At 43.3% G+C, this 26,263-nt stretch overlaps 1 protein-coding gene across 2 annotated transcripts; it reads right to left on the bottom strand.

Moving 5' to 3' along the window:
* Positions 1–4,881: 4,881 nt before the first annotated feature.
* GTF3C3 (general transcription factor IIIC subunit 3) lies at positions 4,882–25,416 on the bottom strand. 2 transcript variants are annotated; one of them, XM_071747856.1, is made up of 19 exons: positions 25,234–25,416; positions 24,079–24,181; positions 20,716–20,924; positions 19,142–19,265; positions 18,064–18,255; positions 17,626–17,791; positions 16,100–16,247; positions 14,950–15,022; positions 13,894–13,974; positions 12,927–13,030; positions 12,064–12,235; positions 11,231–11,433; positions 10,568–10,669; positions 9,673–9,808; positions 8,770–9,007; positions 8,435–8,625; positions 7,678–7,802; positions 6,466–6,618; positions 4,882–5,619 (listed from the first exon to the last, which is right to left on the bottom strand). In XM_071747856.1, the coding sequence occupies exons 1-19, from the start codon at positions 25,330–25,332 to the stop codon at positions 5,497–5,499; spliced, it is 2,742 nt and encodes a 913-aa protein (XP_071603957.1). In that variant the 5' UTR covers positions 25,333–25,416; the 3' UTR covers positions 4,882–5,496. The 2 variants fall into 2 exon arrangements, with proteins under 2 accessions (XP_071603957.1, XP_071603958.1); XM_071747857.1 differs by lacking the exons at positions 4,882–5,619; positions 6,466–6,618; positions 7,678–7,802; positions 8,435–8,625; positions 9,673–9,808 and having other exon boundaries at positions 8,817–9,007; positions 25,234–25,410.
* Positions 25,417–26,263: the final 847 nt, after the last annotated feature.

Consider the following 26,263-nt stretch of genomic DNA (forward strand, 5'->3'; position numbering starts at 1 on the left):
AACCTATGCTCATCAGTGCTTAATTTGGAGGGAAATGCTTGTCTATCTTCTCTACTTAATTTATTTGTGTAGGGTCTAGCACATATATTAAGAGTTCTGTACTAAACCCCTGTTTGACCCTGTCTTAGGGTGAGAAGATGCTCCTGATGTAGCATCTCCAGGATTTGTGTTAACCAAGTTGCTGCATGTGTGAAAACAGCAGAATGGTGAAGAACCACCAGGGGGCATTAAAACAAAACATTTGGGTAAAAAATCAAAGATTAGAAACGTGGAAAACTACTTAGGAAGTGAACGGGGCTCAGAAAGCAAAGTTTTCACTTCAGGATTTAGGGCAGTGGTGCACAGATTCCTGAGCCTCTTCTATAAACAGCACTGAATTGTGCAGTGATTATCAGGGAAAAAAAAAAAAAAAGCTCTGCATGTTTAGTGAGCTTTGCAAGTGCCTTGCAGAGAGACCAAAGTCTGTGGGGTTGTAGGACAGAGAGCTGAAAGACTTCATGGACTCAGTCAAAAGATATTCCTATAAATCTTACTGTGTGATCCTGAAAGCCTGGGAAACAACTTCATATACATTCACTATACATCTGACTTTAAAGAGAAACAGGATTTTTAAATTATTATTATAAAAGTCTCAAGTGTTTACAATAGACTGGAGAGTTCTTCTGTTATATTGCAATGGTTTTGTTTGTCCTGGGAAAAAAATTGTACAGAAAAGATGTGACTTCTTGTTCTACCTGGAAACTGGAAAAAGCAGTCACACATCTAAAGAGAAGGAAGAAGAGAAAGGGAAGTAAGGCAGCAGTGCCAGGACAGGTGGGACCTGGTTTGCATTGGAATAATAATTCATTAGCAGAAAGGAGCTGATATTTCAGCAAATGCACCAAGTAACCCTCCTTTCACTCTCTCTGCTGAACAATGAGGTCCCTCCTTAGCTTTTCCAGCTACAGTGTTGATCATACTTTAAAAAAAAATAAAATAAAGCTTTTATCTGTTCTGTGAATCACTGCAATGTCATGGGGCTCCTAAGAAGAGCTTTGGTCCCCCACAGGCTGTTTCTATGAGGCTTGGGATGTCTGTAAAGCAACCAACCAGAGGTGTTGTAGCCAAGCAAACTGCCCCCTGAGCTGCTTTTGTGTTGCTGTGTGTGACATCAGGCAAACCCACGTTTCCCACCCATCCACCTCCACCCCACAAAGCCATTTGTGCTTGCATCACCTCATCCTTGCACCACTGTACCACAATATCCAAATTACTAGAGTAGTTTGGGGCAAAAATCTAGGGGGTTACAACTTTTATAGGTTATCAACCAGCCTAAGTTAAAATAAAGAGTAACAGAAATGCCCCAACCCCAGGTATTACATGGTGCTTATGAAAGTTCAAGAACTGTTCTGTGAGCAGAAAGAAACCTTATTAGCAAGAGAATATTTCTACAGCATTCTCCAGGCAGAGTTAGATTTCCCTTCTCTTTCTTAGGAGTCTGTGGTACTCAGCATCCATTTTCAGCTCCCCCTTTTCCCAGCCTCCCTTTTATGCTGTGTTAAGAGACCCATTTCTTTTCTAATTCCTTACACAGGGATGGAAACCAAAGCCCTCTTCCAGCTTAGTTCATTTCCTCCTCTTTTGCCAAAGGACACATTTAAGCAGCAAAGAAAATTCAAGTTACCAGACAGCTCCAGGGGACTGCTTCTGTACCTGAGAAAGTCCTGTAGCACATACTTCATGTTTTGTTGGTGGTTACCCAAAGACCTGTCTGAAAGCTCCCAATACTGTATTTTCCTCTCTGCACTCCCCTCTGTTTCAGGGGTTCTCCCTTCCCTCCCCCACAACTTTTTACAGACACATTTTCAAAAGCCACACTTACCTTGTGTGTGCAGCCTCATCAGCATTCTCCATAACTGATACTTCTTCTACAGCTCTGTAATTAGCATTTGGGAGATCCATGTATCAAACTCCTAAAACTTTAATCTCTCCTTTAATAATACCCAATCAGCCACTGGCTTCATAAAACCTTGCATCTTTTCCCAGGAGAACAAGCAACAGGAGCTTCAGCACCTCCTTGGAGCAGCCAGGCAACCATCCAAGGCCTCCAGCTCATCCCCAGGAAGGTCCACGTGAGCTGGGCAGGAAATGATCTCACTTGGTTGGGTGATTCCCAGCCCAGGGAAATAAAATCAACCCTTGCAAACAAAAAGGGCACCCATCTGGAGGGGACAGAGGAATGCTTGGTTAAATCCTAAATTCTGATCTGAATTAACCTCACCTTGTGTGGTTATAACCTCTTCTACCCTCTCACCTTGCCTGTTTGACTCAGGTGCTTTGCATGGTTTGTTTTGTTTTGGGTTTTTTTTTTTTTTTTTTGCAACCTGCTTTTACCAGGCTGATACTACCAAAACTCCTATTTCTAGTAAAATGATTATTCTTTTTTTATCATTAAGGTAAACTTTATGCTGCTGATCTGCTACAGCTTTGCTTTCATCACTTGTCATCTAGCAGCTTTAGTCTTCAGGCCTGGCAGGTGCTATCAAAACAGCTCCCAGACTGGATTGCAGAGGGTTCAGGTGAATTCCTGAAGCCAGACTCATGTGTCTGTGAGTGATTGCTGACAGGAATGGGACAGGAACTGGCAGGACTGGCTGCTTCTAATGGGAGATGATATCTGGGTCATGAGAGAACATAAGCCTTGGGCTATTTTTGAGGGTATAAGGAACTCAGGAGGTGTGTGATGTGATGTTACAGCACACACCATCTTACCTTAGTGGGATCTGTCCAACCTGTCCTGCTGTGGAAGGACACACTGGGGAAAGAGTAGCTGAAGCTGATGACTTAAGATGTTGAAGAGGATTATGACATGGACAGTTTTTGTGCTTGTTCAACTAAGCATCAGCTCATCTTCATCATGGTTTGCTCTTCCACATGGTTATCAGTAGAAGTCAGCTTCAGCACAGGGCTGGCATGTTTCACCAGACCTGTTTGCAAACCCCTCTCTCATGGATGTGCTATAATATATATTTCTGTGGGATCAATACAAACTATTTGCAGTACTCCTTTAGTTTAGTGGAGAGGGAAGTCTTGTATTCCTCTGGAGACTGGGAGTAGCTCCAGGACACACCAGAATCAGCTCATTCTACTCCTCCTGAAATTGGGCCCTAAACTGTAACTTCCATCACAGACCTCAGGACAAATTCTGGGTGCTCTGAGCCTCTCCTCCTTGAAGCAAATGGCTGTGCCAGGGGACAAGGGGTGGCTGTTGAAGATAATGCACACCTGAGCTTCATTAAATTGTGCTGCTCACAAGCAAGCCTCTGCAAACAGGCTTTGGGTTTGTCCCAGTCCAGCTGGTTCCTTCAGAAATCAAGTGGCATGTGTGCCACACCTGCTCCTGAAAGCTCCTTTGGTGGCTTGGCATGAGCTGTGCCTCTGCCTCCCTCCACAGTGCCCTCAGGCAAACACCAGTCAAAAAGGTCATCTGGTTCTGCTTGCTGGGAACTGTAATCACAGCTGAAAAAGTCTTCCCAAACAGCCCTCACCCTTTAACACCTTGGCTGGCACTGACTGCCCCAGCAGGGTGCCCAGCAAGGGACAAATGACTGTGACCTTTGCCTGTGCTAAAGGACAGAGCACAGGGCAGCTGCCTCAGGTCTCCCACTGCCTTTTAACTTCCTAAATGCCCACTTTAGCAGGTGATGCAGCCCAGTGGCTCCAAAGAGCTGCTCCAGCTGTCCAGGATGTGTTTTGGGTTGGTTTTAAACTTCAGATCTGCTCTAGTCTGATCCTGCTGACTGAACACTCAGTAGCAACTTGAGCACTTCTGGAAGCCACCTTCTAACTTGCTTTCAGTTGAGAGGAAATTAGTTTCTCTGCAATGGGAACCACAAAACATCAGAATTACACAACAGACAAGAACTTATTTTCTTTAAGCACAGCCATTTCACTAAAGTTAAGCACAGGTTTCTGTTATTTGGTGCTTAAAAACAATTTAGAACACAGTCATCAGCATTCAGATTTTATATTTCCTTTTTATTTTTATGAATGCAAATGCTGATACTTTTAAAACTAAACTCCTTCAGGTTTAAAAACTAAACTTCAGAATTCTAGCAGCAGGAGACATCAGAAATTACTACTAATAATTAATTAATTAATAGTAATGCCTTGATGTTGGTAAATTTTTAAGACAATTCTTAGAAAAACTCCACACCCCTCCTCTCCGTGAAGTCTATTTAAAAAAAATGTACAACTGAGAGGATGCTGAGTATTTCAGACCCTGTTTTGAAAAGAATACTGCAAAGGGCACCTGTGTACTGGATGTCTGGCTTGCTTCCTAAGCATTAGTGCAGTCTAAGGGTTGTGCTTCCTGGGACATGAGAAACTTTTTTTTTTTGGAGGAAGGGACAGGAGCAATTTGCTGCAAGAAGAAAAAAATCAGTGGGGTTATAAGAGGGAAAAAGGCCAATAAGGAAAGCTTCAGGTGAAGAATTTTTACCCCAAGGTGATGCAACAACACCCATGCTCATACAGGCATCATGAGTCAGCCCCAGTTCACCCAGCAAACTGGAAAACCATGGAAAAACCAGTGATGAGGTCTCACAACCTCAAGTAACAAGAGTGCTGGGGAGGCAGGCACACAGTTTGTTTTCTGTTCAGCAGATCACCCTGCTAAAAAATACTCCTCAGCCTTATTTTGCTGTAGCACATAACACATATCCATTATCCATATATCCATATATCCTATTTCTCTTGCTTCCACTTTCATATGCTACTGTTCAACTGCCAGAAATAATTAAACCAGACCATCTGCAATGTTTGTTAAATAACAAGCTGTCCAATATGAGTAGATTATTTTTGCCTTTAGCCATTGAGTAGGATATGTTTAATGAGAAGGAGTAAACACCATCAGCCTCAGAATCTTTATTAACAAGTTCAGGAGAGCAAAGGCCACACTGATTTCACTACAACAGAAATCAGGCTCCTTCAAATAAAGCAGCTGCCAGGAACATAAGCTCCTAGAAAACTCCAAATGCTTCAAAGATCTTGAAATACAGAGTTTTTAATCCTCTAGGGATTATATCAGCCCGTTTCTTCTATATTATAGTAATTTAATGGTATACATGAAAAAACCCTCATCACCAGTGAACTTCTTGAGCAACCTCACTGGTCACTATTTGTGATATTGTACATTGGAAATTTTCCCTAAAAAAACCCAAGGAACAGTGGGCAACATTTTTCACTTTCTTATTCTATACCCAAATATATACATATATAACATATATATAATATATACTGTGTCAGATTACAGAGCAATGCACCCCAGGAGCAGAGCTGGTACCAGACAGACTTGGGCAGGTCAGAACAGTTTCCATCCACATGTGACACAGTTCCAGTGGCAGAAGTAGAAAAGAAGCCCATAAAGACATGGCCAGCCCAAGCCACATCTCTGACCACCTGCAGGAAAAGCTGCACACACACCAGTTCCCCCAGTACAAGGAGCACCAAACCTCATCAGACAACTGCATAAGTGTACAACAGCTTCTGAGCCATTCTTCTGTTTCCACTGCTCTGATAAATAAGTGACAAGTTAAAGGCAGTATCTCTTCTCAAGTCTGTCTGATCAGTTTCTATTCCCTGTAAAACATAAACATGATGATAAACATGATTAGAAGTCTGCAATATGCAAAAATAGTTTAAAACTTGACACAGGAGTGAAATCAAATCACATATTCATGGTTTACACAGGCTTTTAGTTGCTCAGAAACAAAAGAAGCCTTCTTTGTGCCAGAGTTTCCATTTGTTGTTACATTCCTATGTACTCAAGAGCATTAGCTGTAAATTAAATTGCCAGCTCATTAACAAGGAATGGACCATCTTAAGTTGTCTTTTATGCAAAGTATTTGTTCCTCTGGTCAGAATGTGAATGCTCCCTGGATCTCCTAAACAGCCAACACACTCCTGCTTTAAACTCCCACCAGGTTTCTTCTTTAACCAAACCCTCCTGTTTTCTAAATAAACTTGTCTTGTCTCTACCAGCCCATGCTAAAGCAAGGCAAAAACTTTCTCTCAGACCAGACTAAGTGTATGACACAATTAGGATAACCTAACACAGATCCATTACAGCAAAACCATGGCTCAGATATATTTAGGCATTAATCCCACTTCACATTGCTCAGCTTGCTGTTAGAGTAACTCCCAGTTGACATTTATAATAATAAAAATTATTACAATATTTAAAAGTTGTTTAGCAACCCTTTTTGCTGCTGCTTCAGCCTATTAGTGAATCCTTCAAAATTATAAACCTTTGAAATGAAAACATATGCTTAAACACATACCCAGGTGACAGCTTCTGATGACAGGGGGTAATACAAATGAGAATAATTATCTGAATAACACAAATGAGAGGAAACTCAGCCCTGTGGAAGTTACGTACACGGACCTGACTTCATCCTCTGCACATCACTTGTAAAGATACAATACCTCTAAGGTGAGAGGAGGAAGTTCAAGCACTTTTTGGTAATAGTGGATTGCCAGGTGTAGCAATCCCAGCTGGTGAAGGCCACGGCCAAGGTTGTAGAAAGATTCTTGACATGGGCCACGCAGGTCCAGGTACCGGTGAAGGAAGGAGAATCCCTGTACAAAGATATTATGCACATTTCTGTGTGTTCCCTTTGATGGCAGGAAAATATGCTGGAGAAGAGGTGTTTAAATGAACCTATTTAAACTTTTTTTACCACAAAACCACCCGTAAACTGAAGGAAAAAAAAAAAAAAGTCGCATTTGATTGCTGAGAGCATAAAAACTTTGCTCTGTTTGGGAACAACACGGGCATCAGAACACAGAACACAGCTTATTTTGTAGAGTGAGTTTCAGCACTAACTTGGCAAATAATCAAGTAAAAATGCACATGCTTGTGTAATATACACACACATAAGGCCAGTTCACACCCAGCAGAACTGACAGTATTAAAAATGTGCAGCCAAAGACAGGCTAGAGAAAGATTTTTTTTTTTTTTAAGAAAATCTTTACAATATAACCCTCCTCCAGGTTTGTTGGGTTTTTTAAAAAGGGGAGTGGAAACCCCAAATTTTCATTCCTTTGCCTTCACTCTTTGCCCTGGATAGCACGAAGAATAGTTTAATTCTGCAGCTTTTTCAGAATTCTAGAAAATTCTGAACTCCGTGAAGTGCATATCAAATGATTATTTCTGGAATGCAAGCATGTTCTTTTCTTCATCTTGTGCTCCATGTAATTTTTACTTCAGTACCAGTTACCAGGGAAAATTACCAGCAGATCACTTTGTAAAGTGGCCAAAAAGAAACATCACTAACTAAGGGCATGAATAAAATATTCATGTACCCTAAGCTGCAGGCAAGAGCTCCAGTCCCTTGAAGCCAGCAGGTATTATACTGCCAAGTCTCCATCAGAGACTGAAAGGAAACTCATACCCAGCAATTCCAGTGCCACAGCTTAGCAAGTTTAAACTTGCAGCACTCTGCAGGTGTCAGACTTTTTCATTTTGCTTTTAGTTTTGCTTAAAATCCATGCTCACATATGCTCCTCCTCTGTGGGATGCTGTGGGACGAGGCACCTGCTGGGCTGCTGATCCCCCAAAAGATGGAAAGCAGATGTAAAACAGCAAGCCCCAGAGCTAGGAAACACTCTAAGTAAAAATAATCCCCCCCAACTCACCTGTACTAGGAGAGCATGCCTTTTCAAGACATATTTCTGAGAAGCCATGTGGATGAAAGTCAAGCCAATGCAAAGGCTGTAGAGAGGTTCAGCTGGGTTTGCACGAAAGGCTTGCACGTACTGTCCTAAAAGCAAATAACTGAATCAGGATGTTTGCTGGGAAAAGCACTCCTTAAGAATTTAAGGGTTAAAAAGAAAGCTACAAGTATGAACTATAGGAAGAAACAGTTTAATATGCCTACATCAAAATACACAGGAAAAAACACAAAAGACTTTTTTTATTATTATTATTTTCAGCACTCCTTGGATTCGGAAGGAAAAATGCAAACTGTGATGCAAACATGTAAGCAGAAAATAAATCAGCAAACATGGTCCTTGCTGGGATTTAAATCCTGGAGGCCACACATCTTAAGTGGGACTTTTGGAGGGCCTGACTGAAAGCAGTAGGTTTGCTTCAAAGGCCTGCTTCAAATGTCCTGTTCTGACCCTCTTATTATCATTAGCCTTTCAATTATCTTTAAAAGTTGGTTAAATTTGCAGCGTGGGCTCGAGTCAAAGCACAGCAGCTTAATTTTTCTGAGCAAAGCTCTTGGAGTGATGCTTTGTGTAGAGAATCACTAAAGCACCAGTGAAGCCACCTGCGATTTTCTGATGTATCGGGAAAAAAAAACCAAACAAAAAAAAAAAAGACTTCAATAAATCTCTGAAAAAGAAACATTCACTTCATCTGTTAATATTAGAAGGTTAATGGCATTACCAAGAGCATGCTTGAAACTTCCAGAGACAAAGGCATTGTGCCCATTGAGGACACACAGGGCATGATTATCAGGGTTTTTCAGCATCAAGCGGAGACAAAAGCGGTGGTGCCTGACATCCTGGGACTGCATGGTGACCTGATTGAATATGTTCCAGAGCTGAGGTTTATTGACATTTTCCATGACCATGATTCTACAGGATGAAAAGCAGAAAGAAAAAGAAATTAGGAAGCAACTGCAGGAAACACACCACACCTGCAACCAAAACCTCAGTTTAGGGAAAAGGGAACAAAGCAGCGGCTGCCAAAGAGATTGCAGGAGCTTCTCAGTGCCCCACCTGATATAGTTGTAGGCTTTCCTGAAGTTTTTGTCCAGAATTGCAGCAGAGAGCCCAAAATATTCCAGCTCCTTGCGTTTTTGTCTGTCATCATAAAAGGAATAATATTCCAAAGAGGAATCCACCAGGAGCTCTGCCTCCTTGTACCGGGAGAGGTCACACAAGGCATATATGGCCTTCAGCAGGAGGTTCCACCAGTCATCTTTGGTGAGAACACTGGTGAGGACAGCAAAAATGGCTAAAAAATATTAAAATCAGTAAGTTGAGACTATTCAACCAAGAGAGCTAACATCCTAACAATAAGAAAAAGGTGCCTATGTCAAAACGATCCTTTCAAAAGCATCTCAGCACTAGCAGGTAAAATAAAATATTTACTTTTTTTCAGTTTAAGTGTAGTTTGTAAAATACCAGCCAAAAACCAGTAAAAACTCATGAACAAATGGAAAGAAATACACACAGTTCCAGTTGCAAACATAATACATGAATGCAGTAAAGTTACTCTGCCTCATCTACCCAACAGTGCTTAAGAATGTGCAGTCTGGCTCAACCCAGGCTGGACCAGTTAAAAAAAACAAAAGAAAACCACACCATTTTAAAACATGTATTTCTAATATGGTCTAGATTCACATGTATTATATTTGCACTGAGAAAAAAGTTGGACCAGGTGATCTCTAGACTTCCCCCCCAATCCAAATTATTCTGTAATCTTACTATTTTTCTCTGAGTGGTTGACTGTTCCCTTAAGTTTTATTCTCTTAATTTTTTGCTGCCTTCTCTGCCCTAGAAATAAAACAATGTAAACATAACTGCATGGATTTATCATGCAAAACAGGAACATGCATTTCCTTTTTCCAGCACTAAGGAGTTAATCCTCTTGCTTGATTTTTAATTAACATTTGTTACCTTTGGCATCACAATTTGCTGTCTCTTGGTCATCATTGTCAGAAATTTTATCCCTTGACACCTTAATAAGATAGAGGTGTCTCTCTCCAGATTTGGAACTGGATATCAAACACACCTGAGCTCTGCTCATTGCTACCTAGAAACAAATTTAAGGGCAGCATTTCAGATTATGTTAACACAACCTACAACAAAGGCAGCAAAAAGACACTTTCTGGGCTTGGCACATGCCATTGTGTATTGAAATTAAAAGTATTCACCCAAGAGGTGCAACCAGAACAATTCCTTCCTCTATCAGTTTCATAAATATGTGGATAATCAGCAATGAAACCAGTGCAATGCAACAGCAAGGGCTCTGACCAGATGGGTGAAACTGAGGTCTTAATACTCCCCACCCTCCCTCCCTATTTTAAATCCAAACAAAACCCAATTAACACAAAACCACCACTGCTGTTTATACTGGCTGAACAAACACTGCTTTGGTCATTTCATCACAAGAAGTTTGGTTTTTTTTAATTTAAATTTAAGAATTTTTTTTAAAAAACATTGAAATAGAAGCCAGTATCAACATTTCAAGAAAGCACTATGCCAGATGGTAAAAAAGTCAGAAGCAGCTTTAGTATTTCAGTGTGTTCTGTGTGAGAACACACAGAGCTGGGGAAAACAGGGAGCTGAAGTCACTGTCTGAAGAATTTTACACACCAGTGATCCTGTCCTCAACATGACAGGCAGGAACACCAGTACTGCAGACCCTCTGCAAGATTGTTCTCTAACTAAATAATGAAACCATTTGCATCTACACAGCCACCAGCTTTCCTCCTGAGTTTGTTTGTCACTTGTTTTAACCCAGCTCCCAGCTCCCAGGTGTGTTAGGGTGCAGCTGTAAAGAGGGGCTCACCTTCAGCAGCATTGCCAGCATGGTCAGCAGAGTGTCAGTGTAACCATACATTTTGCCTTGGGAATACAAGAGTGTGGAACGGTGGAGGAGCAGCTTCAACTCCTAAAGAAAATTGAACATTGTTACTCAACCTCTTGCACAGAGAGTGAAACAATTTTGACTCAAGGCAGTACTAACAGGATTGTAAAAGCTTCTAGAAACTCTTAAGAACCTTAGCAGCAGCAGGGAAGAGCTTTCTAAGCTGCCTTGTAGTAGTTACTGCTTCCAGCTCTTAAATTTCAGATAAATTTCCCCTCTTACCTATAGTAAAGGTGCTGGAGAGAGGACATCAAACCTTTGCTGTGCAAAGTTACAACCAAGAGAGGCCAAACCCTGCAGCAGCTGCTGCTCAACGTGATGCAAAGTGCCTGGCACCAAGGCTGGTTCCCAGTGGCCAAGAGGTTGTACATCACCCAAAACCATCAGGTGAGGCAGGAGAAATACTGATTAAAGAAGTCATGGAGGAAAAGCCACCAGGACTCATCCCTGAGACTCTGCAAGGAATCATTTGCTGGAGATAAGTCAGGCTCAAGCCCAGGTCCTGTACAGTTGACATCTTTCCCCACTCCCACACTTTAGCATAATAATACACCCAAAACTGGAAGCAGAGAGCACTTTACCCACCTGCTGGGCAGCATTAGCATCCTGAGCCAGTGTGTCTGGGTCATACATGGGTTCCAGAGCCTCCAGAGCCTTTTCAGGTCTGCCCAGCTGCTGCTGAAGTGTTGAAAGGGAGATCCTTGCATCCAGATGCAATGGAGCAAGGTCAACAACTTTGGCATAGCTCTCTGCAGCACGTTCCATGTGTCCCAGGGCCTTCAAGCACTCTAGAAATACCATAAACAACACAATACACTCAAATGGCAAGGGAAATTAAAAAAAAAACCAACATATTTCAAAGCTTGCAAAACAGTTCAGGCTGCCCAGGGCAGTGGTGGAGTCCCCATCCCTGGAGGGGTTTCAAAGCCATGGAGATGTGGTGCTGAGGGACATGGGGCAGGGGTGGCTTTGGCAGTGCTGGGGGAATGGCTGGATTTGATGATCTTAAAGGTCTTTTCCAACCAAAATGGTTCCATGATTTTCAGATACTTTTACACCTAAAAGCACCCAAAACATGTACAACTAAAGTGAAAATATACAGAAATATCTACTGATGCAGCTACAGTTTCACTCAGAGCATCAGCAGCTGACACAGGACAGGAATGCAGAACAGATGCTGTTTCTTTCACATGAAAATAAAAGTATTTTTAGCTGAAGTAAATCTCAATCTACATGACTAATAAGAAAACCCTCCAGGACAGGGCTGCCATAACAAACTCCAGTCCCAGTTCTGCCAACACCAAGGTGATTCTGCAGAATTCAACGTGGACCTACAACTCCTGTGATCTCAGTCAGAAAAAGGTCCCTGGAAATGCTCAGCACTGTGTTATCATTTCTCAGAGCACATCTCTCCTCACCTGCATGCCTGAGCCAAACAACAGCCATGTTGTATCGTTCTGAGCAGACCAGGGAGCTCAGGAGAGGCAGAGCTGAGTTGTATTCCCCAACGTCCAGAAACGCCTCTGCCACGTCCAAATACAAGTCACCCATTTCTTCTGGATTTTGTTCCATCAGCGTGGTCAAAAGAGGCTTTAAAAAAAACAAAGAAACAAACAAACCCACGAGAAAAAAAATGTAAAAGGACAAATAACCAGTAAGAACATTTCTTGAAGGCATGGTTATGGGAAGCTTACACTCGTGCTATGGGCTTTATTGTACTTGCGTTCTGAACGGCGCTTCCTTTATTTTATTAATTAATAATAAATAAATTTATAAATTAATAAATAAATAATATTAAACACATTAGCTTAAAGATTTAAAACATGAAATTAATCAAATTAAATCAAAGATCTGACTTTCAGAATCCCTGAAAAAGCCTCATTTTTCTGCTCTTGATGTTTCATATCCCCCCATTTCACACTCAGTGGCTGCAAATGCCCAGCAGGGAGGAGCTTTCTTTATGAAAGAAGAGTCTGCAGTCTTAGCAGGGCTTTAAGACAAAGCAAAATGTGCTCCTTAGTGTTCAGCAGCTTTGCAGTGAGGCCCTGGAAATGTCACATCTTAGAGTTACTGTGCTTCAGTAATCCTTCCACTGAAGACATAATTTATAAGGACAAAAAAATATTGTTTCTGCTATTACAGGTTTGGGAGGTTCATCTCTCAGAGTAAGAGGGAAGCAAGAAGTTCTCCCAACAACCTCAGCCACAGGAAGCCAGGAAAAATTACTTGCTTTGGTAATTTATTGGAACATCCCCCAACTTCTGGGTTGATTTCTACTTACATTGAGTGGCTCTAGGATGTTCAGGTGAATCAAACACACCATCAGCTTGACCATGATGTCTATGGGAACACCCTCAGGTATGCAGCAGCTGACCTTCTCCACAGCTGTGAGCAGATAAAGAATTCCCTTCTGAGCCCACAGGTATTAAACAAGCACTTCACAAGCTCCACATCACCTCCATGTTCAGCTCCAATGAACAAAATGTATTCTCACTGACTTCAGCAAATGTTGGTGTAGACCTGGCCTCTCCCTTTCTTTTACACATTTCAGAAATTTCAGTAATTTATGCACCTGCACCCTCTTCTCCTTGCTTTCTGAAGGAAATCCCTTGTATTAAGGTGTTTGTCCTTACTAAGCTGAGTCCCATGTTGCAGGGATCAGGCTGTACACACTGTCAGACACTGCTACAGAGCTTTACCCCACACATGGACAAAATGCACTCTGATGAGAGTGTAAACGTGAGACAGAAGTTGTCACCCACCACAATGCCAGCAAATTAAAGGCCACACAGTAAAAATCCATCAGTAAAAATCCATCATTATATTTCCTGCACATGCAAAGGGTGCTGGCTGTAATGTGAGGAAACTCTGATTTCCAATATAAAGCTCCCTTGTTGCCTTCTACACCCACAGCCAGTTACTGCAAACTGCAGCAGGCAGACTAATTCATCATTCTCTCAACATCAGAATGCTCTGCATAACAGGAACTATTCACCTATTATTTTTTTTTAAATGAAAAATATTCTTTTCAAAGCAGGTAAGCCCTTTTTTTTTTTTGCTTTAGTGGCCAGCTGGGTTAGAAGTAAGTTCTGAGTAAGATAGACAAGTCCACAAGAAACCTGCTCTGGATTAATCCCTATTTCTCTGCTGTTAGAGATCTTTCCCAGTTTTTGTATGATTGCAACCTGGCTTCCAAGCAGATGACCAGTTCATAGGCTTGTATGAAATTAAAAAATTAAATTACTTACCTGCAGCACTGGATTCAGTAGCTGGATGGCTTTGGTCATCAGTCACTGCCTCCTGGCTTTCCTGAGTTTCTGCCCCTGTATCTTTTTAAAAAGATTATCAGATTACTCAAGTAGGACCAGCTGAGCCTAAAGTTTCTTGCTTTTGAATCTATAATGGACTGGTAGCTTACTCTGAGAAGTGGGGTGTTTTGTGGGGTTTATTGAAGGACAGCAGAGCAGGAAGCATTCAGAAAGTCAGAAAGCTTTCATGAAGAAGGTGGGGAACCAAGCTCTTGGGTAGTTTAGAAGCTTTGGCTTAAGAAAATACAGACCCCCCTGAAACACTGTTATAATTCCCAGACTCATTATGGTTTTGCTTCCTATAAATGTTTTTAAAAGTCTCTACCAGGACAGCTGTTCACTGACTGTACTGGTCCATTAAAACACAAAGCCAACACAAGTATCTTATGCCTCCAGCAGGTTTGGATCACACAACCAACCATGGTTAATGATGGTTAATCAGACAGACTGCTGATGGAGTTGACATGCTCTGGTTTTATTACAGCCCAAACAAACATTTTCAGGCTTAAACAAGGACTGCCACAAATCAGGCTTCCCAAAGGCAACCTGCTTTTCTCTGCTACAAGATAACACCCCTAGATTTCTATATACCAAAGCATTTCAATGTCTAAAACAAATAGGGTAAAAGGTTGATATGCCTGAGTAGAGATGCCACTAAGCTTATGCAGTTTTGGTTTTTTTTTTAAAGCTCTTAGCTGGCAGAAATAACCACTCTGCTGTGAACACTCAGAGGAATGTTTAGAACTTTAAAAGTCCTCCAGCTGCCTGGAGAGGAGTCCTTGTCCTTACTGAGTCAGCCAGGCTAATTGGGCATCAGAGTAAGTCCTTGTAGAAAGCTGAGGTCATGCCTTGGAGCTCATTAAATACACTGAAAAGTTTCAAAAGAGGAAAGGCTGTCAATGGGCATCAAAATCAACCCCTGAGCTGCAAAGGTAATGGGAAGGTGTCAGATGAGCTGAGCAGCAGGGTCATACTAACTGCTTGTTAGCTACTTACCTTTTTTCTCCTCAGCTGGACTTTTTTCTGATACTTTCTTTTCAAGTACAATGCCTGAAAAATCTGTAATAACCTGAAACAGACGAGTTAACTCGGATCATTTTAAAGATTTGAGGGATTTATGGAATAACCAGTCCAGGTGACTGGTTTAGTCATCACAAAAGTTATCAGAAGAAAAGCTGCATTCATTTCACAGGGGGTTAGTATTGAGTTTGATCACTTTATGTCTTCATTCACTATTTTTGGACTACTTAAATGATCCAGTCAGTATCTCTTCAGAAAATATAAGTTACTTTCATCATGACTAGAAAGGTTTTAACCTTTATAACTTCTTTTACTGCCTTTTAGAAGACAGAAAAAGAAAGCAAGGCACCAGGTAAACAACTAAGCTCTCCACAGATCTTCCCAAAGGGCTCTGAGGATTTCTCAGTCTAACACACTATGGTTTGAATCAGAAAAAAATAAATTTTTAAATAAAATTCACAGCTACATGCATTTTAAAAAGGCCCTAGTCATACACATCAGAGCCTCAATAAAGCTGGGAAAGTGTATTCACAGCCAGACACTAAAGGCTTTTTTCTCAAAGCCAGATCAAATCACCTGGGAAACATGGCTCAGAAGTGAGGGTTAAAAACCACTAGAACCATCTGGGAACAGACAGGCCACCTCCAGCTCCCCATGCCTGAGAGTCAAGATGTACTACTGCCTTCCTGGAATGTGTGCTTGATGCTGAATGCACAAATTATCACTTGTAACACAAGTACACCAGATAAAACACAGCATTTGAACCATTAGACCATTCAGTGCCACCCTTCTTAACCTTCAGCTTGTAGAATGCCCTTTGCTGGAGGCACTCACTCCCCCAGCTTGTAGATTTTTTCTGGCTACTAATATTAGGGCAGCTGTAAAGAAGGAGAGGGAGGATCTCAAAATTTTAAACACAGAAGAGCACAGAGCCCTCAACTTATTAAATCAAGCTGTTAACTTCAGTGCTAATTACTACAGAACTGACTGAAAGCAATTTGTATCTGACCAGCTCTCTCACTACAGAAATATGACCACATTTAAGCACTAAAGGAACAGAAATGGTCCCTCCTGACTGGCCAAGAGGTGCTGAGCAGGAGACAGAAATGCATTTAACTCCCCATACCGCCAGGGCTTTGTCATATTGCTTGGAAGAAATGTATAGTTCAGCTGCAATGTTTACATCTTCCATGGAGACCAGGCTCTGGTGCTTAGTTAAGGCTTCCTCAATTATCTCAATAGCAGAGGTCACATCATTGGCTTCATAATAACTCCTATAAAACACAGGTATCAGATGTTAAGTATTTAAGATAAATGACAATATGTCAGCAAAATGATTTTCCTATTGATTTTTGCCCATTACCAAATTTCCTGTTAGGACCAGTAGGTTACAAAACAGTGAGAAAGAAGGTTTTGTTTCTTTTCTTCCAACTGTTGAAAATTTTTTATGCATTTCAAATAAATACAATTACTTTCTGCCCTGTGTGTTTTCAGTCACTGGAGTTTCCATCACAACACCCCCCACCTCAAGCCAGGCACCAACAACCGATTGCATTAACCTGGTCTAGGAAAAACCTTCAGCAATAATACTATTAAATACCCTTTTTTGCCATTTTTGGGGGTGCATTTTGCAACCACAAAGATCAAAAGACTTAACAAACTGCTTTGAGACAGGCCAGTGATTTGTATGTTTTCAGTCACTGGAGTTTTCATCACAACACCCCCCACCTCAAGCCAGGCACCGACAACCGATTGCATTAACCTGGTTTAGGAAAAACCTTCAGCAATAATATTATTAAATACCCTTTTTTGCCATTTTTGGGGGTGCATTTTGCAACCACGAAGATCAAAAGACTTAAACTGCTTTGAAACAGGCCAGTGATTTGTATGTTTTCAGTCACTGGAGTTTCCATCACAACATCCCCCACCTCAAGCCAGGCACCAACAACCGATTGCATTAACCTGGTTTAGGAAAAACCTTCAGCAATAATATTATTAAATACCCTTTTTTGCCATTTTTGGGGTGCATTTTGCAACCACAAAGATCAAAAGACTTAACAAACTGCTTTGAAACAGGCCAGTGAGAGCTTTCTACAAGTTAAGCATGAGAAAGAGGAGATATAAAGCAGGTAAATAATTTAACTGAAAACAAGAGATCTGCACCACAAGCCTCCTGTGCCTTGGGGAGAGTGTTCTGACTTGATCTGCTCTCATTAGGAGAAAAGAGGCAGATTTTCACTAGCTCCAGAAAGGCATGCAAACTACACTGTGTTGCAGATGGGTTGTATTTCAGACTGAATAGTTTGTTTCATTTGGCTTTGCTGGCAGAGAGTTCCCAGGTCTCTGGTGATGTACGGATAAAAAAAAGAAACGTGTTGCATCTGTGTATAATTGTATACTAATGGCATTTTTTTCCATGATGAGTACCTGCATTTTATTCTCTTACTCTGAGAACACAACACTTCTCAGATGGTGCACTGATCCTACACAGAACAATTCCCACACCTCAGGCTTTGGAAACATCACCAACAGCTGATGTGCGTGGGTCACCGCCAGCACCGTTCCAGCTCCATTCCCTCCTCCATTCCAGCTTGAAAGGGGTGCAGGATAAGGAATAAACTCTGGGAAGCTGGATTTTGAGGCCCAACTTACTTTGCCATGTCTCTAGCCAGCTGCATGTAACGTTCTCCATCAGAGGGAGGCAGGAGGTTCAAGACACGCCTGTAGCCATCCATTGCCATCTTGAGCTCCCCCAGCTGCTCGTACAGGCTCGACCTCTCCCACAGGTAACGCACGTTGGTGGGGTCATATTTCAGAGCTACAATAAAAGGGGAAATAAATAATAAAAAAAAAGCATTTTAGCAGCCTAGTTTAGGCAACAACAGAGTTCACATTCATCCCCCTGGAAGGGTGAGTGCTAGTAGAATGCACAAGGTTTTTTTTTTAAGAACCAAAGTCTGGACAGAGGTAGCCGAGTTTTAGCAAAATGCAGCAAACTCAGTAAGCAAAAGGGACAAAATTATTGCTGCTAGCACCTCACCTTTTAAAAATGTTTTTTTTTTTAAAATGCTGGAACGGTTGCCACACTACCTTTTGTGTAGCAAAAAACAGCCTGCTTGATATTGTCCTGTTCCAGTGACATTTCTGCCAGCCTAACCCACTCCTCGGTGTCACTGGGATTCAAGTGGGCTGCAATCAGCTCAAACTGCAAGGACTTCTCCATATCCCCCTGGTCCTCATAGATCATGGCAAGAGTGGAAAATGGCTCGTGAGCAAGAGGAGCTGTGTCAAGACAGAAAGAATTGATTAAGAACTCAAAGCAAGTAATTTGCCTTTCTTTGCAAGCAGCTATCAGAATTACATGAAATGCCAGTGCTCTGTTTAAATCAGAAGAGCCTTGCAGACAAGCTTCCAGTTCCTTTTTATAAATTATTTAAGAGCCTGGACTAAAACTACCAAACTACCAACCATTTAGTTATGCAGACAAACTTCCAGATCCTTTTTATAAATTATTTAAGAGCCTGGACTAAAACTACCAAACTACCAACCATTTAGTTATGCAGACAAGCTTCCAGATCTCTTTTACAAATTATTTAAGAGCCTGGACTAAAACTACCAAACCACCAACCATTTAGTTATGCAGACAAGCTTCCAGTTCCTTTTTATAAATTATTTAAGAATCTGGACTAAAACTACCAAACTACCAACCTTTTAGTTATGCAGACAAGCTTCCAGATCTCTTTTACAAATTATTTAAGAGCCTGACCTGAAACTACCAAACTACCAACCATTTAGTTATGCAGACAAACTTCCAGATCCTTTTTATAAATTATTTAAGAGCCTGGACTGAAACTACCAAGCTACCAACCATTTATAGCATTATTTCACACTGGAAGCCATGCTGATGTTTATTCCTTGGCTCTATAAAGACAGTAAAACCAAACCATGCAGGGCTGAGCAGACCTCTGCAGAATTAGGGTGTTGGATTCTTTTTATCAGCCAAATAATAAAGGAAATGCACCACATATTTTAATGCCACATTAGCTGCAGAGTGAGGCTCCCTCTCACATTCCCACCCCCAGTGAAGCCACACTGGATTTTCCTGATGCAGGTGGCAATTTCCCCCCCTCCATCCCTTGATCCCCCAAGTTCCAGCACCCCAGCACACCTTGTCTGATGATTTCCATGCACATGAGGATGGCTTCCTCACGTTCCCCTCGAGCAAACCTGATGTTGGCCTCTCCCATCAGACCCCTCAAGGCACGGGGAAGTTTGCTGCGAGGCCTTTTCTCCTAAAAAACAAAGGGATTTGTGCCCAGACTCAGGAGATGGGTTTCTGTCCTGGTTTGGGCCAGGATAAAGGGGATTTTCTGTCTTGTACTTTTGCTTTTAGCTCAGTCTCTTGTAAGTAGTTGCACTTGCTGAAATTAACAGCAAGTTTCTCAGACAGTGTCTGCTTCTGGGACTGATAACACTGATGTTTATAGTTACAGCCAGAGCCTGGTGTGCAGAGCCAAGGACACTGCTCAGATCTGAGGAAAACTTTTACCTCCCAGAAGGGATAAAGAGGTCCCACCTGCAGCCTCCTTTGGGGAGGAACAGACAAGACAGATGCCAGAACTGACCAAACAGAGGATTCCATCCCATACACCTCATCCTCAGTATAAATTTGAGGGATCACAAGGGCCAAGCCAGCTTTCCTGCTTCCAGCTTCCAGCCTCCTGCCCTTCCTGCCTTTCCTGCTTCCCTTTCCTTCACCCCGGCATCCTGGAAGGATTCTGTCTGTTCCTCTGCCTGTGGTTCTGATCCATCCCAGCCCATATCTGTGTGTTCTGCCTCCAGCTCCCAACTGCTGCTGACCCCAGGAGTCCAGCCTGGACTTTCCCAGGGCTGCCCTGCAGCCTCGGGGGTGACGTGAGAGCTACTGGGGGAAAGGGGGGAGGAATGTGGTATCCATTTCCCTGTATATTTGTATAGATTTAGTAATTTTTCCTATTTATCATTCCTGTTTCATTAAAGTTGTGTAGTTCAGTTTCCAACCCATCAGTCTCTCTCCCTTATTCTCTCTCCTTTCTTATCAGGGAGGAGAGAGAGCATCTGTTACTCAGTTTAATTGCCAGGCCAGTGTTAAACCCTGACAGATTTATTGGCACCAGAACAGGGGCTGTGACAGCATCTTCACACTCTCGTGCTGTTTTAATCACATCACCCACAGTTGCACCCACACCCACAGCATCACTGATAGTGTATGGTTAAAAGGTGGTGGTGCAGCATGCACAAGCCTTTGCACCACAGGTCTAGGGCACAGTATGTGATAAGGATCTTCAATGTCATCAGCACTATAGAGCACGTCTCGTACAGCCAATTCCTCCAGATACCTGATAGGGTTTAATACTGGCCTGGCAATTAAACCCAGTAACAGGTTCAGACTGGTGCTGAACACAAATTGTAGTAAGACCCAGTGACACCAAAGTGAACTGACCCAAAACATCTGACCATTTCCATAGCTTATTCACTGGTACCTCACACAAATACAACGCAGACAGCGGAAAGACTTCAGCACTTTTGAAAGTTTTCGAAGAGAAATCATTCAAAGAGAATATTATTTTTATAATAAAAAAAGGCAGGTGACACCCAGAGAAGCAGAATTACCCCACTGACAAGCTCCTCAGCAAGCAGCTGGCATGTGTGCACTACACTGCAGGAGACACAAGGAAGTTACACAAAGGTTGAAGTTCTTACTTTCATCATTTTCTTGGTCTCTCTGTTCAGTACCATCTCCAAAACAAACACATCTCCAGCTGTGGGTTGCTCAGTAGCTGCTGCTGCTGCTTCTTCTTCCTCTTCTTCTTCTTCCTCTTCCTCTTCATCCTCCTCCTCCTCTTCATTTTCCCCCAGCATGGATGCAAAGACCCTTTGAACGGATTTACTGACACCATCTGAAGTTTCTCCTGGTTGAGAAAGAATTAAAAAAAAAAAAAAAAAAAAAAGAGGGAGGTTTATGACAGAACCAAGAGGAGTGCACACTGCTCACCAGGACAAGTGCAGAGCAAACTCAACTCCTCATCACTAGCAGCCCACTTGAAGCAGCTATTCCACAAGAAAAAGCCTGCAGAAATGCAGAAAAAAACCTATTAACAGCCCCTGGTTTGAAAACTCTGAGTTATTCAGAGTTTATTACCCCAGCCTCTAACATTTTTTTGGATAATTGGACTGAAAGCCTGGAGGAACACACAGCACAGAGCAACAGTTTGTTCAACATTTTCCCCAGAGGAGCACACTAAGCAATTTCCCAGCACTGAACTGGTTGGATGGAATGGAGCTTTTCAGCTGGAGAGTGAGCAGACAATTACACCAAACAATAATGCAGCAGCCAATTTTTAGAGGTAATTTAAAAGAAGATCTTGTAACCACCCCATCCATGAGAATAAGGAGCTTTTAACCTGTGCAAGTGAAAAAGCCAGACTGCTCACATTCCCTCAGAAACAGAAATGATGAAATTATTTAAAAGAATAATGATGCTTAAAGTATGTAATTTAAAAAAAAATGTTCATATTTCTTAATTACTCTTCTCATTACTAAGCTAAGCCAGGGTTACAAACTCCCAAAAGTCTGTATCTGGGCAAAATTTCCAAATCTGTAGTGCTGAAAGGTTTCAGCTGGGGGGACTGGACAGCTGAAGCTTTGATAAAAGAATAACCACAGCATCAGTGGGACTGAAAAACCCACATTGCCTACAGAGAAGAGGGAACCAGGTACTGCATCTGAGTTTATCACTGCATTTCTGGTTAATTTTGTTCTCTGATTCTGATATATTTGGTTATTTCTACTCAGGCTTAAGCAATGAGCACATAAAAATCAAGACTTTTCTTTCCCTTGTCTGAAAAAAACCAGTTCCTTGTTTAATTATTATTTATTATTCATTCATTTTTCCTTTACTTCAGTCTCCTTGCTGCAGGAATCACCTGAATTTTGTGGCAGATTAGGTTTTAAATCCACAGGGATTTTAACAATGACCTTTTCTAATATTTTTCTTCTGAATATCCCAAGTCTGATTCTAGTAACTCTTTAAAGAGTGACAGGGAAAAAAAAAAAAAAAAAAAAAAGGAGTCAATAAGGAATGGGAGGTATCTGGCTCCAAAGTCACTTCCACTGCTCATGCTCTGTCCTTCCAGGATGAGCTCTGGCCACCCTTTCAAAACCAGGGCACCAAAATGAACATTTTAGGTGAGAGTAATTGATTTTTATTTAAGAAAAAGCAAACAAAAAAAAGGAACTATGAGAATTTGCAGTGAAAAGGGTAAGAAAAGTCTCAGAACCAACACAACGAGAGCACAAAAAGTGCACTTTGCCACCTCAGGGCATTGACATTATCAGAGAATCCTAGAACTGGCTGGGTTGGAAGGGACCTCAGAGCTCATCAAGTCCAACCCTTGATCCACTCCCGCTGCAGTTCCCAGCCCATGGCACTGAGTGCCACATCCAGGCTCTTTTGAAATATCTCCAGGGATGGAGAATCCACCCCTTCCCTGGGCAGCCCATTCCAATGGCTGAGCACCCTCTCCAGAAAGAAATTCTTTCTAATGTCCAACCTAAACCTCCCCTGGCACAACTTGAGACCTCTTGTGCCCTCTTGTCTTGCTGAGAGTTGCCTGGGAAAAGAGCCCAACCCCCCCCTGGCTCCAACCTCCTTTCAGGGAGTTGGAGAGAGTGATGAGGTCTCCCCTGAGCCTCCTCTTCTCCAGCCTCAACACCCCCAGCTCCCTCAGCCCTTCCTCACAGGACTTGTGCTGGATCCCTTCCCAGCCTCCTTGCTCTTCTCTGGACCTGCTCCAGCACCTCAATCTCCTTCCTGAGCTGAGGGGCCCAGAACTGGACACAGGACTCAAGCTGTGGCCTCCCCAGGGCTGAGCACAGGGGCAGAATCCCTTCCCTGGACCTGCTGGCCACGCTGTTCCTGAGCCAGCCCAGGATGCCATTGGCCTTCTTGGCCACCTGGGCACACTGCTGGCTCCTCTTCAGCTTCCTGGCAATCCAGACTCCCAGCTCCCTTTCTGCCACTCTGTGCCCAGCCTGGAGCTCCCCATGGGGTTGTTGTGTTGAACCTCATCCCGTTGGGATCAGCCCAACTCTCCAGTCTGTCCAGGTCCCTCTGCAGAGCCCTCCTGCCTTCCAGCTGATCCACACTCCCCCCAGCTTGGTGTCATCTGTGAATTTGCTGATGATGGACTCATCATCATCATCATCATTTCCATTCCCCTGGAAAACATGATCCTGAAAGGAAAACAAGGTGCCTGGCACAAACCACATCCCAAGCCCAAATCCAGAACGTGAGGAATGAGATCAAGAAGCAGGAGACAAACTAAAAACTCCTCCCACTCCTTACTCCAACCACTGCTGCAAGTCCTTTCACCACCCAGGAACCCCCAGGGAGTTACAACCCCTCTTGCTGAGGCATCCAAGGAGATATTCCCAACCCAGGAACTGCACACAGAAAGCCAGCCAGGGGATCTGAAGCTAGGAAAATCCAGAAAATAAGGAGAGAAATAAATGCTGGCACTCTAAACAGGCCAAAGGATAACTGAGCAGGATGCAAAACACAAAGAGGAATAAATAAAAAAAAAGGGACTCCTCTTTTTAGCTGTATTCTTTCAGGTGGAATGACAGGGGAAAGTGGCAGCACCCAGAGAGGAGAATCAAACCCAGTGAAACACTCAGCAAAAGAGAGGCAGAGAGTGAACAGGATAAAAGCCAAAACAAGTCAAAAAGTCTTCCTCCTTAAGTTAAAAAAACTTCAAATTATTTGCAACTCCAGAGAAAGCAAATGAGACCACGTGGTTAGGAAGCCAGGAGAGGAAAACTGAAGGGTGTCCAAAAAAAAATAAAAATATCACCCATTGGCCTTAAAACACCAAACAAAATCAAAACCCTGCCTGTGATTTGGGACATCCCACAGAAGTACAGATTCTAACACCTCCTTCAGCACCCCCAGGTGCAAAAGCAGCAGCCAAGTGTTCAGAAAAAGTCAGTTATGACAGAGCAAATTCTTTCAATGACCTTGTAAATAACATTTTTTTCCCCTGGAATCATTACATTGATGTTTACCATCTGTTTCATCCTGATTTTGGGGTTTCCTGGATGCTTTTCTGGATGAAGATGGAGCCTCTACATCGTCAGCATTTTCCTCAGCAGAAGCATTTTCACCATCCTGCACACAGCAACAACATTGGTGATCAGCTCTGCAGCATGATTCATTCCCATTTCCTCTAAAATTCAGCATTTAGGCCCCAGGTTCCCAAGATTTGCACTGCTGGTGGAATAACCACTGTTTTTTTTTTTTTAAATGAACACAACCAGTGCTTGCTTTCAGGATATTTACATTCTTATCAATGGGAGGTGACTCAGGTGGTGACTGCTCACACCCCACTTCTGACTGAAGAGGCCAGCCCACTGCTTATTTGGCATGAGAGTGAGGTAAGATGACATGGCTGTACTAAAAAAAAAAAAAAAAAAATTAAGTTCCCAACGTGTGACAAATCCTTTGAGAAGCCTTCCCTTTAAAGCACAGAATGAAGGACCAAAACAGCACTGGTTTATCCAGTAAAAAGGCTGCCCCAGAGTGCCACTTGTCCTCCCAGGACAGCTGAGTTCTGCTGGATTTGCTCTTTAACCAGCAGGATACACAGGAATTCAGCACAAAGATGGCAAAGCTGGAGGCAGCCACAGCACCTGACTCAAGCAGAGTTTCTCCAAGCCCCTCCACACAGAGCTCTCTCTCCATGGAGTTACTGCTGCCCAAAAGCCACAATCACCAAGGGATCCAGGTGGATCTCACACAGAAGGTGGGGCAAAGGTGATTTCACACCCAAATCTGCTTTTGTTCATTGCTCCAGCCCAAAGAATAAATTAACCACGGTGCCCCAAGGCACCTGCCACGAGATTTTGCCAGATCCAGGGACACGAGCCACGCTGGCATGACCCAAACCACTTCATTTTGCCCTCAAAAGGCTGATGCTCCCCTGAGCAACTGCAGACACCCAGTGACCCTTCTCAAACACACTCCAGTTTCTGACAATTTCGGCACAGAAACCGTAACCCACAGCTGAGCCCAGCAGCGCTTTACGGACACCTTCCCACACACAAAAAAGGAGGGAAACAGCGCTGAGGGGATCCGAGCCCTGACAGGAACCGCCATGGCGGGAGGGAGGGAGGGGGCCAGGCCGGGCCGGGCCTTGGGGGTGCCAGGCGGGGCGGACCCACCTTCTCGCGGCTCTTGCGCTCCTCTCGCCGCCTCTCGAACTCCTCGAAGGAGATTTTCCCCTCTAAATAATCGATCAGCTCCGGGCTGAAGCCCGACATGGCGGCAGCGCAGACCCGGGAGCCGCCGCCTCGGGGGAACCTTCTGCAGGGGAGGACGCGAGTCCTTCCCCTTATGGCGCCCGGCACGCCCCGCTTCCTCGATGCACAAGTTCCGCCCAGCCGCGGCCCTGCTGCTTTAGAGATGGAGGGGGGAATCGTGGCCGCTTGGGAGAGGGCAGCCGGCGGGGTGAGGAGGAGCTGGAGGGGCTCCGGAGCCCGGGAGCTACGAGGAATCGCCTGGGCAGGCGCCCCCGGGGCCAGCGGCCTGAGGAGACAAAGATGAGGGGAGTGCCCGGGTCGCCCCACCAGGCCTTGGGGCCTCCCTGTGAGGCCTTGGGTTGTCTTTGGTTTGTCTTGGTTTTACCACAAAGGAATCGGTTTGGTTGGCAAAGGCACTCAACATCCTATTCCAACCTTTCCCTCAACACTGCCAAGGCCACCCCTGCCCCATGTCCCTCATCCCCACATCTCCAGGGCTTTAAAACCCCTCCAGGGATGATGGGGACTCCAGCCCTGCCCTGGGCAGCCTGGGCCAGGCCCTCACAACCCTTTGGGTGAAGAAATTCTGCCTCAAATCCAACCCAAACCTCCCCTGGCACAACCTGAGGTGGTTTCCTCTTGTTCTGTTACTCATTACTTGGAGGAGAGTCCAACCCTCACCCTGCTCGAGCCTCTTTCCAGGGAGCTGCAGAAGGCACTAAGAAATCCCAGAAATGGGATTTATTTTTACATGAGAAGGGTTTCTTAACCCCAAGTACATCTGCTGCTATCCTGCAGGTGATTTACTGGTGGGGGCACAGGCAGAAATGGGGGTGAGGGAGCAGCCACCAGGCCCAGGGGCAGGAGGAAATAATTTCCCCATTTAGTCTCTGCAGAAACAAGAAGGCTTCTGATAAAAGAGCAACCAAAAAATAACAAACCACCAAACCAA

This window comes from Heliangelus exortis, chromosome 6 (genome assembly GCF_036169615.1).
Source record: "Heliangelus exortis chromosome 6, bHelExo1.hap1, whole genome shotgun sequence".
Lineage (NCBI taxonomy): Eukaryota > Metazoa > Chordata > Aves > Apodiformes > Trochilidae > Heliangelus > Heliangelus exortis.

Bases quoted from the DNA above. Each gene is read 5' to 3' on its own strand.
- GTF3C3 (XM_071747856.1), bottom strand. From the start codon at position 25,332: ATGTCGGGCTTCAGCCCGGAGCTGATCGATTATTTAGAGGGGAAAATC. The intron at 17,792-18,063 runs GTAGTGTGGCAA...CTTTTATTGTAG, and splicing joins TGTTTTTTGCTACACAAAAG to CTCTGAAATATGACCCCACC. The intron at 9,008-9,672 runs GTAACAAATGTT...AATATTTTTTAG, and splicing joins AGCAAATTGTGATGCCAAAG to CCATTTTTGCTGTCCTCACC.